General features: G+C 37.3%; 1 protein-coding gene across 6 annotated transcripts in view; it reads left to right on the forward strand.

Annotated features, from left to right (window-relative positions):
- Positions 1-11,845, forward strand: part of IFT88 (intraflagellar transport 88) — a 159,352-nt gene extending 147,507 nt beyond the window's left edge. For 3 of the 6 annotated variants that reach the window (XR_012126315.1, XM_073224637.1, XM_073224681.1), the window contains 2 exons: positions 11,191-11,301; positions 11,543-11,845. Coding sequence is in view for 5 of the 6 variants with exons in the window: in XM_073224637.1 (XP_073080738.1) it covers positions 11,191-11,301; positions 11,543-11,664 (233 nt within the window). In the remaining variant the exon portion in view is untranslated. Of the gene's footprint in view, positions 1-11,190; positions 11,306-11,542 lie in introns of all 6 variants that reach the window. The other 3 variants (XM_073224712.1, XM_073224756.1, XM_073224886.1) reach the window with 2 other exon arrangements.
- Positions 11,846-18,325: the final 6,480 nt, after the last annotated feature.

Genomic DNA, 18,325 nt, shown 5'->3' on the forward strand with positions numbered 1-18,325 from the left:
TTTGATTCTTGATGATTTTTTATTCATGAGATTCTTGTGGTTTTCTGTCTTACATTTAGGTCTTTAATCCATTCAGAGTTTACTTTTGTGTAATGAGTTAGACAATAATCCTGTTTTATTCTCTTGCATGTAGTTGTCCAGTTTTTCCAACACCATTTATTGAAGAGACTGTCTTTTCCCCAGTGTATATTCATGGCTCCTTTGTCATATATTGATTGACCATGTATGTATGGGTTTATTTTTGGGCTCTCTATTCTGTTCCTTTGATCTATATATCTGTTCTTGTGCCAGGACCATACTGTTTTCATTACTGTAGCTTTGTAGTATAGCTTGGAGTCAGAGGTGCATGATAACCCCCCAGCTTTGTTCTTCAAAATTGCTTTAGTTATTTGGAGGCTTTTGTAGTTCCATATAAGTTTTAAGATTCTTTGTCTAGTTCATTGAAAAATGCCATTGGTATTTTGATAAATATGTAAATTGCTTTGGATAGGGTGGCCATTTTGACAATGTTAATTTTTGCTATCCATGAGCATTGGATAGATTTCTATTTATCTGTGTCTTCTTCAGTTTCTTTCAGCAGTGTCTTACAGTTTTCAGAGCACAGGTCTTTCACCTCCTTGGTTAGGTTTATTCCTAGGTATTTTATTCTTTTTGGTGCAATTATAAATGGAATTGTTTTCTTGGTTACTCTTTCTGCTAGTCCTTTGTTAGTATATAGGAATGCAACAGATTTCTGTATATTGATTTTGTATCCTGTAACTTTGTTGAATCTAGTTATTTTAATAGTTTATTGATGGAGTCTTTAGGGTTTTCTATATATAACATCATGTCATCTGGAAATAGTGACAGTTTTATTTCTTCCTTCCCAATTTGGATGCTTTTATTTCTTTCTCTTGTCTTATTGCTGAGGTTAGAACCTCCAGTTACTATGATTAAAAGTGGCAAGAGTGGACATCCTTGCCTTTTTCCTGATCTTAGAGGAAAAGCTCTCAGCTTTTCACCATTGAGTATGATGTTAGCTGTGAGGTTGTTGTATATGGCCTTTATTATGTTGAGGAATTTACCCTCTATGCCCATTTTGTTGAAGAGTTTTTATCATGACTGTATGTTGAATTTTGTCAAATGCTTTTTTAGCATCTATTGAGATGATCATATAGTTTTTATTCTTCCTTTTGTTAATGTGATTTATCACATTGATAGATTTACAAATATTGTACCATCCTTGCATCCCTGGAATAAATCCTACTTGATCATGATGAATGATCCTTTTGATGTACTTTTGAATTTGGTTTGCTAAAATTTTGTTGAGGATTTCTGTATCTGTGTTCGTAAGGGATATTGGTCTGTACCTTTCTTATTTTGTATTATCTTTGTCTGGTTTTGGTATTAGACTGATGCTGGCCTCAGAAACAAGTTCAGAAGTGTTCCCTCCTCTTCTGTTTTTTGGAATACTTTAAGAAGGATTGTTATTAGCTCTTTTTTAAATGCTTGGTAGAATTCACCTGTGAAGCTATCAGTCTTGGAATTTTGTTTGTTGGGAGTTTTTTTTATTACCAATTGAATTTTGTTACTGGTAATCAGTCTGTTCAGATTTTTATTTCTTCCTGGGTCAGTCTTGGAAGATTGTGCACTTCTAGGAATTATTTTCATTTCTTCTAAGTTGTCCAATTTATTGAAATACAATTTTTCATAGAATTCCCCTGTAATCTTTGATTTCCTATGCTGTCAATTGATTTTGTTTGTGTCTTCTCTCTTTTTTCTTGAAAAGTCTGGCTAAGAGTTTGTCTATTTGGTTTATCTCTTCAAAGAGCCAGCTCTTGGTTTCATTGAGGTTTTTTTTCTATTTTTTTCTTATTCTCTATTATATTTATTTCTTCTCTGAACTATATTATGTCCCTCCTTCTACTAACTTTGGGTTTCATTTGTTCTTCTTTCTCTAATTTCTTTAATTGTGAGTTTAGATTGTTTATTTGGGATTGTTCTTGTTTCTTGAGGTAGGCATGTATTACTATGTGATTCCCTTGTAGAACTGTTTTGCTGCATCCCATATATTTTGAACTGTTCTGTTTCTATTTTCATTTGTCTCTGTGTATTGATTCCCTCCTTGATTTGTTAATTGATCCACTGATTGTTTAGAAGCATGTTGTTCAGCCTCCATGTGATGTGTGCTTTTTTGTTTTGCTCATGTATTTGATTTCTAGTTTCATACAACTGTGATCTGAAAAGATGCTTGATACAATTTTAATCTTTTTTAATCTATTGAGGCTCTTTTTGTGTCCTAATATGTGATATATTCTAGAGAATGTTCAATGTACATTTGAGAAAAATGTGTATCCTACTGCTTTTGGATGCAATGTTCTTTATATGTCTGTTAAGTCCATCAGGTGTAATGTGTCATGCAGTGCCTTTCTTTCTGGATGATACATCCATTGATTTAAGTGTGTATTAAAATCCCCTTATATGATTCTGTTGCTGTTTCTCTCTTTAGGTCTGTTAGCATTTGTTTTGTATATTTAGGTATTTCTATGTTAGGTGCATAGATAATTACTATTGTTATATCCTCTTGTTGGGCTAATCCATTTATCATTATGTAATGTCCCTCTTTGTCTCATGTTACTTTCTTTGTTTTGAAGTCTGTTTTGTCTGACACACATATTGCTACTCCTGCTTTTTTCTGCCTTTGATTTGCATGAAATATCTTTTTCCATCTCTTCACTTTCAGTCTATGTATGTCTCTAGGTCTGAAATGAGTCTCTAGGCAGCACATAGGTGGGTCTTATTTCCTTATCCATTCTACCATCCTATGTCTTTTGATTGGTGCATTCAGTCCATTTTTATTTAAGCTAATTATTGATAGATCTGTACTTTTTGCCATTTTATTAATTGGTTTCTGGTTGTTCTTATAGTTTTCTGTTTCTTTCTTCCTCTCTTAAACTCTTGTTATTCAATGGCTTTTAGTGCTTTGCTTGGATTCCTTTTTTTAAATTGCTTTTGTACATATTGTAGGCTTCAGCTTTGTGGTGATCATAGGGTTCATAGATTTTCCTAAACATACAGCAGTCTATATTGATGGTCGCTTGATTTTGAACACATTTTAAAAGTACTGCTTTTTATTCTTCCTCCTCCACACTTTATGTATCTCATAATCTACATCTTTTGTGTATCCCTTAAGTAATTTTGTATATAGTTGACTTTTACTACTTTTTAAAATTGAGTTGTAGTTGATATAAATACCTTTGTTTTTATAACTTCATATTTGTTTAGCAAGTAATTGGACTACTATCTTTAGGTTTATTTTCACAATGAAAGATATTTAGGCTTAAGAAATTTCTATCTACAGATGTCCCTTTAACATATCCTGTAAGATCAGTTTAGTGGTGGTGAATTCTTTTAACTTTCATTTATCTGGGAAATTTAAATCTCTTCTCCAATTCTGAATGATAAGATAACTTTGCTGGGAAGAGAATTGTTGGTTGTAGGTTCTTCCCTTTCAATACATTAAATATTTCATGCTACTCCTTTCTAGCCTGTAAAGTTTCTACTGAGAAATCTGCTGATAGTCTTATGGAATTTCCCTTACAGGTAACTGTCTGCCTCTCCCTTGATGCTTTTAAGATTCTCTTTGTCTGATGTTATCTTCCTGGGGCTCATCTTGTTAGGGGCTCTCTGAGCTTCCAGGACCTGGATGTCTATTTCCTTCCCCAGATTGGAAAGTTTTCAGCTATTATTTCTTCAAAGAGACTTTGTATTCCTTTGTCTCTCTCATTTCCTTTTGGGACCCCTGTCATGCAAATACTGTTGGTTTGGAGTTGTCACACAGCTCTCTTTGCATCTTCTCATTTTTAGAAATTTTTTCTCTGTTCCTTGGCTTGGTTACTCTGCTCTTCTTTGTCTTTCATCACACTGATTCTTCCCTCTACTTCCAGCAGTCTACTATTCATTAACTTTATTGTATTTTTCATTTCTGTTATTGTATTCTTCAGCTCTAAGTGGCTGTTTTTTATATTTTCTGTCTCTCTGTTGAAGTTCTTGCTGAGATCATCAATTCTTTTCCCCAGTTCAGTGAGTATCTTTATGACTATTACTTTGATCAAGAAGATTGCTAATCTCCATTTCATTTAGTCTTTTTTCTGGTGCTTTGCCTTGTCTTTTGTTTGGAACATAGTCTTCTGCCTCTTCATTTTGTCTCGGTTTCTGTGTTTTTCTTCCTTTGTATTAGGTATATCAGCTATGCCTCTTGGTCTTGAAAGTAATGGCTTTCTGAAGTGGGTGTCCTGTGGTGCCCAAAAGCTCAAGACTCTGTTCATGAGTGCCTAGTTTGCTTTTGCAGCTAAGCTAAAATTGCTGTTGGTAGGCCATGGGCAGAGCCTGCCTTTCTGCCTGTCTTCCCAGAGTGACTCATCTCTGCAGCTCACCTCTGCATGCCTTTTGTATAATGTGAGGCATTTCTGTTAGGATTCTTCATGAGAAGAGCTGATCTCTGTCTGCCTGTCAGCGATAGTAGCCTGCTGCTGGGCTGAGCATGTCAAGTGGGGCAAGTTGACGGTGCCTGCCGTTGAAGTCGAACAGTCTGAAGGGGAGGCATGGAGCTGAATAAATGTACAACTCACTCTGAGAGGACGCCCCACATTGGGCGCCAGATGTAACGTGCCACTCATCTTCTTTGGGTGAAATGAGAGAACAAAAAACACAGACAACACAGACAGACAGACAATGGCTGCAGCCCCGATGTGGTGCAGCACCTTAATTTTTATACTGCCTTTCTCGGACCTCAGCCAAGTGCTATACTCATCTTTCCCTTCTCAGGGGGGGCAGGCCAGAAGCAGGGGCTGTGTTTTCACATATCCTCAAGGTCTCCCTATTTTCAGAGTGAGGAGTCTTGGCTCGTCTTCAAGGACAAGATATGTTTTTGTGGGCAGAAAACTTCCAAGGACTGCACCAGTTGTTCTCAAGCTTCTGCTTTCCCGTGCTGCATTCAGACATGGGGGAAGATGCTTTCCTATTCTGCCTGCAAACATGTGAGAAGACAAAGGCAATCCCCAACAGCAAGTATGCAGGGGAGCACCACTACAGGGCTGAGCCACCAATGAAGCAGTTAAAGAGTTTGGAGTCGGCTCCCACAAGCACCCAACCAGTTGGGCTGAAGAAGTGCTTGCAAAGCCAGGAAATTGTCATCCACCTTCTACCTGTCAGGAAGCAACATTGGACCACCGCTGGGCCTAACAGGCCAGGTGGCTTGGGTATGCATGGGAGTGCTGCTGTGGGGCTGAGCTGCTAGCAAGTGAGATGGAGCATTTGGAGGGAGGGCTGGGAAAGCATCATCCACCTGCCATTTCTCCTCCAAAGAGAGGTCCTTCCACCTGCTACCCCTCTGACACACGTCCCACTACTGGTAAATCTTTCAGACTACTGCTGTATGTTGGGCCTCAGCAGGATCAATGAAGCATGCCTATCTCCACAAGTGACAGGAGTCTTGATCCCCGAGAGTGTTGCAACTCTCCCAGGTGTCCAACCCCATTAATCACCCAATAATATGTGGACTTTTATTCCCAGAGGAGATCTCCAGGACCAGTTGTGCCAGATTCCTAAGTATTTATCCCTTCCCCACTTGTGGGCTGGGATGAGGGAAGGGATGGGGTTCCGATTGATCGTAGCTTTATCCCTTTACCCTTCTCATTGTGGTCCTCTCTTCACCAGGTGTAGATGGTCTGTTCTATAATCTGCATGTCATTTTCAGGGTTAGTTGCATTTGCTGTATTTACTTCCTTGGTGTACGTGGCAGGAGGTTTTCACCTTACCGTCCTACAATGCCTTCTTTCCTCTGAGTCTCCCCATATCTGATTTTCATATGGTGAACCAGCCTTGCAAACCAGAAATAAGTCCCACTTGGTCGTGATGTATAATCCTTTTAATGTGTTATTGAAATTGTTTTGTAAGCATTTTGTTGAGGGTTTTTCATCAAAGATGTTGGTTTATGATTTTCTTATAGTATCTTTTTAAAATTTTGGTATCAGTGTAATGTTGACCTTAAAGAATGAGTTTGGAAGTATTCTCTCCTCTTCAGTTTTCTGGAAGAGTTTGAGAAGGATTGGTATTATTACTTATTTAAATATTTGGTAGAATTCTCCAATAAAGCTATCTGGTCCAGGCATTTTGTTTATTGGGAGGTTATTTGATTACTTATTACTTATTCAATATTCTTTAGCTATAGGTTTATTTAGATTTTTTAATTTCTTTATGATTCAGTCTCAGTAGGTTGTATATTTCTAGGAATATCCAGAATGAGGAGAGAAGCAGTGCAGATTAACATGGGCTGCAGTGGTAATGCTGTTTATCCTTCTCTGTCTCTTGTGATAATTTTTTAGTTAAAATCTGTTTTTTCTGAAATACGTATGGGCATTCCTGCTCTCTTTGGGTTACTGTTTATATAGAATATCTTTCTTCATCCTTTCCCTTTCAGACTGTGTATGTTGTTATATCTAAAAAGTGAGTTTCTTATAGATAGCTTGTAGTTGGATGTTTTTCAACCCATCAGCCACTCTACATCTTTTGATTGGGGAGTTTAATCCTCTTACATTTAAAATAATTACAAGTAGGGAAGAACTTACCATTTCATTAATGTTTTTGTATGTTGTAGAGTTATTTGTACTTTTCCTCTGTTGCTGCCTTCCATCATGTTTCACTGATGTTTTTTGTAATGACATGTTTTGATCCCTTTATCATTTTCCTTTGTGTATCTTTTATAGGTATGACCTTTATAGTCACCATCGTAATTAAATAAAACATTCTGTAGTTATAGTAATTTAGAGTAATAACTTCAGTCAAATACAAAAACTTTGTTCCTTTACATCTCCTCTGGCACTTTATCAATGTTGCAAATTACATTTTTTTGTATTTTGTATTCATTAACATAGTTTATAGTTACAGTGTTTTTATGACTTTATCTTTCATATTTTATACCTGGGATAAAAGTGATTTATGAACTAGCATGGCAGTGTTACAGGATTCTGTGTTAGTCTATATATTTACCTTTACCAGAGAGCTTTATATTTTTGTGTGCTTTTCTGTTGCCGTCTAGCATCCTTTTGTTTCAACTTGAAGGACTCCCTTTAGCAATTCTTGCAAGGCACGTATAGTGGTAATAAGCTCCCCCAGCTTTTGTTTATCTGGAAAAGTCTTTACTACTTCTTTTTTGAAGAACCATTTTATAGATACAGTATTCTTGGTTGGCAGATTTTTCTTCAGCACTTTAATATATCATCTCACTCCCTTCTAGCCTATAATATTTCTGTCATGAAATCTGCTAATAATCCTATGTCAGCTCACTTGTATATAATGAATCATTTTTCCTTTGCTGGTTTTGAGATTCTCTCTTTGTCTTTGACTTTTCAGTTTGATTATGTTCTTAGTATGGGCCTTTTTGTATCTATCCTGGTTGTAGTTTTTTGAGATTTTGAATTTGGGTGTTCATTTCTTTCCTCATATTTGGGATGTTTTCATCCACTATTTTTTCAAATAATCTCTCTGTCCTTCTGGGACTCCCTTAATACATATTTTGATATATTTATGGTATCCTATAATAGTCATAGGCTTCCATTCTGTTTTCTTTTTGTTCCTCTGACTTGATAATTTGAAATGACCTCTTTGTTCACAGATTATTTATTCTGCTTGATCACGTCTGTTTTTGGATCCTTCCAGTGAATTTTTCAGCTTGGTTATAATTATTGTATTCTTCAGCTCCAGAATTTTTTATGGGTTCTGTTTCTGATTTTATTCAGTTTTTGTTTTCCTTATTTCATTTACTGTCTATCTGTATTCTTTTGTAGCACATGAAGCTTATTTAATATAATTATCTTGACTTCTGTGTCAGGTAACCAATAGATTTCCATTTCTTCAGGGTCAGTGTCTGGAGATTTATTTGTTTGATTGAGGCACATTTCTTCTTGTGATTTCTTCATTGGAAAAAGCAGCCACCTCTCTCTTTTTGGATGGCTTTGTACAGGGTCAAATTATCACCAGTCAGCCCTGCTAGACATTACAGCAACTTGTTAAAGTTTTTTCAGGCTACATCTCTCTTAGCTTCAACATGTAATTTCCCAATTAGAGAGGTTCAAGTTTTGTGATCTTTTACTTCTTCTAGTGTCAGTTTACAGTACTGAGGGATTTCTGGCACTGTAAAAACCTACTGAGCCCTCTTTTGTTTTCTTCAGCCCTCAAGCATCCAAGATATTGTTTTTGTAACATCCAACATGCTTTAAACCAATTCCTCATTAGTGCTCTGAGTCAGACAGAAACCAGACCCTTGGGAAGCCCCCCAAAAGCTGGAATATTGGATGTACATTCCACTCTAATCTTTTCCTGCTGAGAAAGAACCTTTGAGCTGGGCACTTCCCCTTTATCACAGCAAGCCGTGCCAGTTTCTGTCCGCTGTTGGGGAGGTGCTCTGGCACTGCAGCAAGCCCCTGAGCTCTCTGTTGTTCTTAGTAGCTCTCAGGCATCCAAAGGATGCTGGTTTCTCATCAGCATTCCAAGTCAGTGAAGATAGAAATCAATCTTGGGCAGTTCCCTGAAAAAACAAAATGTTAGATGTATATTCTACTCCTGTCTTTCCTCCCATGGGAGAACTTCAAGTTGGGCTTTTTCTCTTCAGCCACAAGCTGTCCTGGCTTGGGGTGGGGCTGACACAGTTGAAATGCAATGGCTTTTCTCACTTGTTTCAATGCAGTTGTTCTTGGCTTTGTGCTTGCCTAGAGTACAGCAACTTCCTAACTCGTTTCTGGAGTTCTCATAAAGGTTTTCTGGACTGTGTGTTGTTAAGTTGGTGTCTTTGTGGGGGAAGAACTCCTGGGCTTCCTATTCGATTGGCTTGCTGACTGCGAAACTTTAAGTCTTGATATACACAAACAAGTTAATCTCAGAAAATATGTTCATTTCACTTATTAACCCAATATTTTTTAAATCTTGGACATTTTAATAAGCAATGTTGAATCTTATACTTAGGATCTTACATTTCAAATTATGTGATATTTGATATCTAAAAAAGGATCTATGTAACAATCTTAAGTTATGAAGCATATAAAATTAAAATTAATGAAGCTGTCATAAAACATTAGAGCCAGAACATTACTGTTGTGCCTACCTTGTGTGCTTTTCCTATTCTATCTCCTGTCTCCCCAACAGAAAACCATAATGAGCTTTATATCTTACATGTATTCAGGGGTTTTTTTTTCAGTTTCTTGCCTTTTCATATACAGTTCTATTATATATACAAACAATGTATTTAATTTTGCTTATTCTTAAGCTTTCTAAAAATGGTATCATTCAGTATTTAGTATTGCTTTTTTTCACCTAATATGTTCCTAAGATTAAGTAAGGTTAAACATTTTTTATATGTTTATTGACCATTTGTATTTTTTACTTTGGGAATTATACATTGTTAGTTTTATAGAAGTATTCTTTCTCTTTTTGGTATAGGTGAGTTTCAAGATTCCTTATTACTCTACATTCTTTGATTTGAATATTTTTCTTATAGGAAATAAAAATATCATTTGGATGTTTTAATTGGTCTTCAGATTCTCATTTTCTGAACCTATTTTTTATTTAATTTCCCTCTAGGAAATAGTAATCGTTGGTATAGTGAAATGATTATAATAACTTGTTTTATTATTTAGGCATAAAACCCACCCAGACTTACAAATGCTTATATATCCGTCTACACCTGCTCATTTATGGCAGCGTTACTCCATGAAAATTGATTTTGAAAATGATAAAATATTCACAATATGTCCTTCACTGATCTTTATAATAGAAAATGTTTAAAAACTGTAGCTGTCTTTTTTAAACTGGACATTTGAAATTTTTCTGAGGTCATTTTCATTTTTTAAAGGCTTATTCTTTCCACCAGATTGGAATTCCATTTCACATTAGGATTTCAGAAGGGCTTTGGATGCCTGAGGGAGAAATCAGTGTTCTGTTTTATTCATATAGCTAACTTATATCTATATGAAAAGTGAAGTAAAAGAAATTGCCTAGAGCTATGTTTTTCAAACTTTCTGACCTGAGCTCATTCAAGCTCTTTAAAAGATACCTATTTACACTTGTCTATGAAAGAAATAGACTTAATTGTAACAAAAAATTAGAGAAGAGCAAAACAGTAAAAAAAACACCAAAAATTTGTAGACACATTCAATGCACTAAACTAAGGCATTTTATTTACTCCAGTAATATCAATGATGGGGGGGAATGGTAGTGTCTTTGATAAGAACCCAGTGAGGACTTACAATTTTGGTTCAGTTGACCACCCTTAAAACGTGGGATTCTGAAAGGTCATCTTGCTTTTATTTATTGTCAGAGATTACCGATAAACTACTAAAATATAAAGTATACTCAGAAAATAAATGATCAGTATATATCAGGGGACTACTCTCATCAAAAGTGAAGCCCCCATAAATAGAAAAAAACAACTGTAGGAATTTTGAGGGGAAGAAATAAAAACTGGGGCTAGAGGAGTGGTTCCTTTAGAAAGTATAGCAGCAGAACTTAGGGTTAAAGAGTACTACTAGTGTTTCCTGCCAATATGGGTGCTCAGCGCTCCCTGAATGTCGTCAGTGAGGCAGACTGCATCATCTCCCACGGCAGCCGCTCCATGTCTGGGCAGTATAATTCTGTTAAAGTTTTTCTTTCTACTAAGCCAAAACTTGCTATACAGGGCAAAACCAGTCTACTTGTATATGAATATTTTTCAAATATTTGAAGAAAGCAGTTGCATGATCTAGGCTCTCTCCTCCATGGGATATGCTTACCCAGCCTCCTGTGCTGTTTTTCATTTGATACAGATTTAGGGCCACTCACCAGCCTTGATAGGAGGCTAATGATGCAGCACATACTGATGTTATGACTTCCTATTTGTTTTTGCTTCAGTTGCTCTTTGTTGTTTGCTAAGTTATATATTCATTTGAATGAATACATATAAATGCATAATAAGTGATGTTTTATCTACATTATAGATCCCCAACAAGAGATTTCTTTTACATTTCAGAAAAAATAAATAAATTATATCCCTCAGAAGTTGGCCTCCAAATAAAATAACCTGCCTGTTTCTTGGCAAATAAGTATGCTTTAAGAATCATAATATAGTGTTATGTTTTCTCACCATGATAAACAAATGCATTTTTATTTTTGTGTTTTCAGATAGTGGCCAGAACTATAGTGCCAGTAGTAAAGGTGAACGACTAAGTGCCAAACTCAGAGGTTTACCTGGGACAAATGAACCTTATGAAAGTAGCAGTAACAAAGAAATAGGCAAGTGCCGGTGCTCCCCACTCAGTTCCTACAGGCTTAACAGGAATGGAGAAGATTGGTGAGATGGCGAAATGTATAACTGGGCATTATTAAGGATTTAAATATCCAGACAAAACTTTAAATGACTTCGGAGAGCATTTCTGTTCACTCTGAGTTCAGTTGTGATTAGGAGACTACTTGGTCTCACGTTTGTTTTGTCCTTCTATATTACTCTAATGTAACCATCTATTTTGAAACCTAGATGCCTCCTATGTGGATCCACTTGGACCTCAAATGGAAAGACCAAAAACTGCAGCCAAAAAGAGAATCGACGAGGACGATTTTGCTGATGAAGAGTTAGGAGATGATTTGCTTCCAGAATAATATACACTTTAATATGTTGTTGATTAAAGGAAAGAAATTGCCTTGCACAAGATAATACTTATATTAAACTCTGGATTAAATATCCAAACTTTAATTTTGTATACCATCAAATTTGAAGTAAGTGTATTCTATATGAGTGTAAATTTTGTTTTGAATGGAATAAAAATATATGAAAGTAATACTTTGGACCAGTGACTTCCTCACTCTTTGAAAACACTGACCCACAGTAAGAAATAAATTTTGTAGCACTACCAGGCACCTATATACACATATAAGTATGTGTCTGTAGTCACAAAACTTTACCATTATTACTGCAGTTCATGCTGGTATCTTCTATAATTTCATAAAAACAAAGTGTTCATAATGAAAACACTATGTTGACTTCATGGTTTGCAGCTGGTAAAGTCCCATGCTCGGGCATATCCTTGATGAATCTTTATTCAAGTTAAATTACTCAGAATTGAGAAACCATAAGTCTTTGGAAGCTTTGCCTCATGGGATTCTAACACTATTAAAACAATTATGTTTTGGAGGCAATACAAAGTATAGTAAGAGAAAATAAAAACCCTAACCGTAACCTTAGTGCTCATTTCTGTAGCCCTTTCTACCCTCAGCCCCATTGCATGTACCAGTAGCACTGAGCAAAGTCAGTTTGGAGTGCTTTTCCCGTGGGTGATTAGGGCATGGAGGCCAGGACTGCCTGCATCCCTCTTCAGCAGTGGGTTTGTCCGATAAACACTGTCCAGAGGATTTGCAGTGCTGGGGCAGCTAGAAGTGGCTCATCTTGAACACCTCACTAGGGAGGCTGGACGTCTCCATCTTCTTTAATGTTGTCTCTACAAGGTGGGTGGTACTGTTGGGTCCAGGAGGAGGAAAACCAAACTTAAATCATATTCCCTGCTCCCCAAATAGGTGTGAGCTAAGGGAGAAGGCATTCAACACATAAATATTTATCTAGTATATGCAAGATTTGAGAGATACAGTAGTGAGCAAGACAGAACGAGACCCTGCCTTCAATGAGCTTAAATTCTGATGAGGAAGACAAATATATTTTTAAAAGGACTTTGGATATTGTTAAGTGAAATTAATAAAATAAAATGAAGTAACATAATAGGGAGTGATGGGATAGAGGTGGGGCTCACTGAGATGGGAAGACCCTTCTAGAAGGTGGCATTTGTAAATACCAGAATGAAGAAATAAAGAAAGCTGTATTCCAAGCAGAGGGAATGGCAAGGATGAACACACTGAAATGGGGACGAGCTGTCTGCGCTGGAGGGTCCCTGAGTTCGAGTGGGAGTTAGTCAGAGGGTTTGGGGCCCAGTCGGGTGGGTGGCGTGTGGTGAATGCAGGGGGGGGAAAGCTGAGGTCCGAGAGGTCGGCAGGGGCAGATCATGCAGAGCCTGAGTCGAGTTTGGGTCTCACACTAGTTAACGATTGAGAAGTCTTCAGAGAGTTTTATATAAGGAAAGTGAGTGAGGTGATCTGATTTAACCTCGAGAAACCGGTGATCACCCTGGCTTCCATGAGGCAGGATTGATGGGGGCAGGTCAGAGGGGAAGCCGGGGATTGGAACAGCTGCTGGCGGCCTGGAAAAGAGACGAGGGGACAGAGACCAGGTTTTTAGTCATGGCGACTGTGAGGGTCCTTCAGATTTAGCACGTGGTCTGGAGGTAGGGCCCAGAAGACCCACTAGCGGACTGGACATGGGTCGCGAGGAAAAGAAGAGGCAGGCGAGGAACTGGCTGGGGAAACGGGTGGCTAGTTTGCCTTTATTACGGAGGTAGCAGTGAGTTTGGGCCACTGGCCTCATGGTTCAGCCATGTTAGAGTTGAGAGTTCTCCTAAGAATCTGATCAGAGATACAAAGAATGTGGTTGGATTTACAGATTGGAGATCCAAGAGGTTAAGGGCTGGGGGTGCGGGTTTGGGAGCCACCAGTGCACAGATAGTATTTATCACCATGACCTGATCGAGGACAGAGAGCAGAAGTCTAGCCGTGATCTCTGGAGGTCGGGAAAAGGAAGGCAACACCGCAAAACCAGGGCGAAAGGAGCAACAAGCGGTGTAGGAGACCCCAGGCTGAGGGGGCGGGACCTCCAGCTCTAAGCGCCGTGGAGCTGTAACGACTGGGCAAAACAGAGAATCACTGCAGAAATCCTGATTAAAGCCACCGAAGAGCTTGGGAAGCAACAAGACCAAAATTCCAGAGAGGAAAGCTATTTCCAGATGAGCTGATGACCCTGGCTGTTTTCACCTCTAGATACTTGCCAGTTTTGAGTGTGGGTGGGAATTGGGCCTGGCCGGGGAAAAGGACTCTTCCAGGGAAAAGGGTTTTTGGTGTCATGTGGGGTTGGTACAACAAACTGGAAACTTAGAGGAGTCCCAGGCTTCTGACTAGTTTTCTACTTTGGGCATCTGCTGAGCCCTACAGTGGTGCTGGAGGCTGGGGACCGGGCTGGAGCCTTTTAAAGTTTGAAAAGCCTTCGGAGATTTAAGTACACCTCTCACAATCCTATGGGCCTTGGGGGACAAAGTCCTAGAGAGAAGGACTTTGCAGGAGTTACAATCGATCTACCCTCAAGACGTTTCGTATTGAATGAAGCTGTGGGGGGCAGGTGGCTAATGATCTAAATTCAAAGCCTCCAGGGTCCCACTTGACTCTCTTGCTCTCTTTCCCAGCGGAGGAGACAGATCTGCGAGGCCGTCAGTCAAAAGCCTGGAATGACAGACATGAACCAGGGGTGGACCAACTCTTAGAAAAACTGCAACCCAGCTCAGCCCCTGATTATATTAAGGTCATTGGTCCCAAGTCCTTTCTACTAGCAGAAGAAAGAGGAAATTCTCTAGGAACAATAACATTTGTAGCCTATGTGGTTCTTGTATATACAATGTTAGGCCTCCAATAAAAAAGCAAGAAAATGACCAATAATCTAAAGAAAACATAAATAGCAGCAGCCCCTTGGATAATCCAGATGATGGATCTGACAAACAAGAGCCTTAAAATAACTGATAAGAATATTAAATAAAATAGAGAAAAGATGGACAAAATGGATGAAAAGATAGAGAATTTCAACAGGGTATTGGACCCTATGAACAAGAGTCATGTGGATAAGCTACAACTAAAAGATACAATATTTGAAATTAACTTACTTGGATGGATTTGATGATACACTGGAGACAGAAGTCAGGACAGTGAACAGGTCATTAGAAAATATCAAAATTGAAGCACAGACAGAAATAAGAATGAAAAGAGTTGGGACATGGTCAAAAGTTTAAATAAGTATAATAGGAATCTCAGAGCAGGCAGAATGGAGAAGTAACATTTGAAAAGATAGTGTCCAGAATTATCCCAAATTTATGAAAAACATCAGTCCACAGATTCAAAAAGCAGTGAACACAATGAAAGTAGATACAAAGAAAGCTGCCACCCCAGACATACACTCGAATTGTTGAAAACCAAACACAAATTATTTAAAATAGCCAGAATAAAAAGGACACATTAGCTTCAGATGACTTAAAGCTGACTTTCAGTAGAAGTTAAGGAGACAGGAAAAAAACAGAACAATATCTTTAAAGTGCTAAAAGAAAAAAAAACTGCCAACCTAGCATTCCATTCCAGTGAACAAATTCTTCACACTTTACAGCTAGAGACTTCTCAGGCAAAAAAATTTTTAATTAATTACCATAAGCCTATAAGAAATATTAAAAGTATTTCTATAGGCTAAAGAAAAATTATCCTAGAAAGAAGCATGAAATAAAAGAAAGGGTGAAAAGCACCAAAGAGGTAGGGGAATATATAAAAGAGTAGTGACTATTTGAAGCAACAATAATAATGTTGCCTTGTGGGGTTTTAACATAGTTAGAAACACATAGAAAATATATAACAACAGTAGCCCAAAGATTGGGAAAAGGTATTACAGTGTTGAAAGGTTATTATATTCATTCAGACATTGTGCAGACTGTAATAAGTCAAAGATACATATTGAAGTATTTAGGGTAACAACTGAAATAAAACAATATATAATTCAAAATCTAATAGAACAACTAATAAATATAGAAATAATTGCAGAGTTAGAAAATCACCATCTTGGAACCACCACAATAGTAATTGATTCAGGCAAGAATCAATGGAGTTCTTTGTACTACCCTTAAGTTTTTCCATATGTGTGAAATTATTTCAAAACAAAAATGTTTTAAGCTAGTGGAGGATAAAATATAATAATAAAAATCTTGATTGATCCAAAAAAAGGCAAGTAAAGGAAAAATAAAGAGGCAAAGAAGAGATGAGCAAATAGGAAACAAGTAACAGTAAGGTAGGACTTAAATGCAATGATATCATTTATGCTACATTAGTATTTATAAAAAGTAAACCCAAATATATTAATAGTTACATAATTAATAATTCTTACATTAGTAAATACTGTAAATGTAAAAAGATTGAATATTCCAATTAAATGACAGAGATTATCAGGCTGAATTAAAAATAAGATCCAGTTATGTGTTGCTTACAAGAAGCACATATGAGTACAAATATGTTGAAATTAAAAGATGGGAAAAGATATACGAACATTAATCAAAAGGAATAAGGGAGTGGTCAACTATGTCAAATGATGCAGGAAAACCTAATATGGTAACAGTAATTGATTTTTGCAATAATTACAGCAACCTTGTTAAAAATCATGATGATGATGAAGTATTGGGGATAAATACCCAATTGGAGTAGGTTGAGCAGAAAATAGGAAGTGAGATTTTGGAGCCAGAAAATAAAAACAACTCAGAACACTTTGCTATAACAGGAAGTTGGGAAATTAGATGGCAGATAAACTTGGGGTACTGGGCTCAAAAAAGAGTTTATCAAATTTATCAGAAAAGAAAGCAGGATATATGAGAGGGAAAGCAAGGAGTTTAGTATACTTGGTGGTAGAAAAAAAGTAATAGCTCTCATCTGTGTGAGGGAGGGACATGAAGTGAGGAGAGAAATTGGTAGCAGAGACTTAAGAGGCAATGTAAATTAGTGACCTTGAAAGAAGGGACTGTAACAGGGAAAATGTAATAGATAATGTGTGTGTTGAACACGAGTCTGATATTGTGGCCATAAATTAGAACTGAATGTAACTCTGGGGAAAGGAAATCCCAGGGCAAAATATCTCTAAAACTGAAGTCAGCAAAGGGAGAAAAGTTTAAAACCTGTTTATTGCTTACAAACTGCAGTCTGGGCTGTCTCTCTTTCCCGCTCTTGCAGAAGCAAAAACAGCTTTTTCCCTCACCTCTCAGGTTCAGATAAGCCCTCAGTTGTCCAGGTAATTATCCATTGATGTGGAGATGAGCTCTCCACCCCTGAGGAACACCTATGGATATGCAGATGCACTAAAGCTACACTTATCTCCATCCCTGAGGATGCAGATGCACTAAGGCCAGGTGAGATATTCTGGAAATATTATAATTTACCCACACTGAGTTTGCCCAGTTTCATGATTTTAACAGAGTTGGGTTTATTACAGACAAATGTAACAAAGGAAAGAAGGAACAAGGGATTAAGGGTGTGGTAATGTTAAAGTAATAGTGTTGAACCATGAACTCTAAACTAGATAAGAAAGAAAATAAAGAGTCAAATGTGGGATGGTTAGTAGAAAAGTGGTTGGATTAGAAGACTTGATGAGATAGAGAATGACAGGAGTGGGGAAGGTAGCAAGTGATTGCTTCAGGAAACAGGATATTTGAAACCATGTTTGGATGTAATGCAGTTACATTACATCATTACATGATATCATCTAGTGATGATAATCTGGAGTATGACCATATGATTTGTTCAGATGTGATGGAAGGAAAGCCAATTGGCCCTAAGGTAGTCACTTAGAGACCAAGGTATTGAATGGATCATCTGTGTGGATGTTAAAAGGTGTGGGGAATGACGGACAGGAGAACTGGTAGAGATAAAAGTGCTGACAGGAAGATAACAACGATAAAGGGAGCCATTTGCGGCAAAATTAGAGTCCTTAAAAAGAGGGATACTGGTGCGTAAAAGGCTTTTGTCAGCAACTTGGTCCGATTTAAGCCGTACCCGGTATTGGAGCTGCTGAGTGAGGAGGTGGAAGGGAGGGACTGGAGATGATTAAAATGAAGCCTCCCAGAGAGTGCTGGAGAGGCATTTTACTTCTAAGGGAGCATGTTGAGCCTGGTTCGTCTTAAATTTCATTATTAAGATGTTTATTTCACATGTTCATAAATATGTTCATATTTGAGGGGAACTGATTACAAATTATACAACATCTTGCAGCTGTTTATATTTTCTCAACTGTTTAATCTCAAAAGATGAATTTTATATTCTGTCAAATAGGTGAACTTTCAGTAATTTGTGATCCTTCACAGAAGGAAAACTGTTGGAAAGTATTTCCTTTTCCACTTCCAAGGTAATCAAGAGGGAAGTTACCATGTTATCAGAAAATGGAAGGTATTTTATTGAATAATATATAGAATTAACAGTCTGATGCTGTCATCTTATGAGAAGATTTTATAATGAGAATTTTGAGTATTTCTAAAACACTATTGTGATGAGTCTCAGTCCTTAAAAAACACTCACACTTTTTATCAAATGAAAAATAAGCAGTATTTGAGTATTGATATCTTTATTCCCATTTTAGCAGAAAGGAAACAAAGAACAT

This window comes from Manis javanica, chromosome 1, assembly GCF_040802235.1.
Source record: "Manis javanica isolate MJ-LG chromosome 1, MJ_LKY, whole genome shotgun sequence".
NCBI lineage: Eukaryota > Metazoa > Chordata > Mammalia > Pholidota > Manidae > Manis > Manis javanica.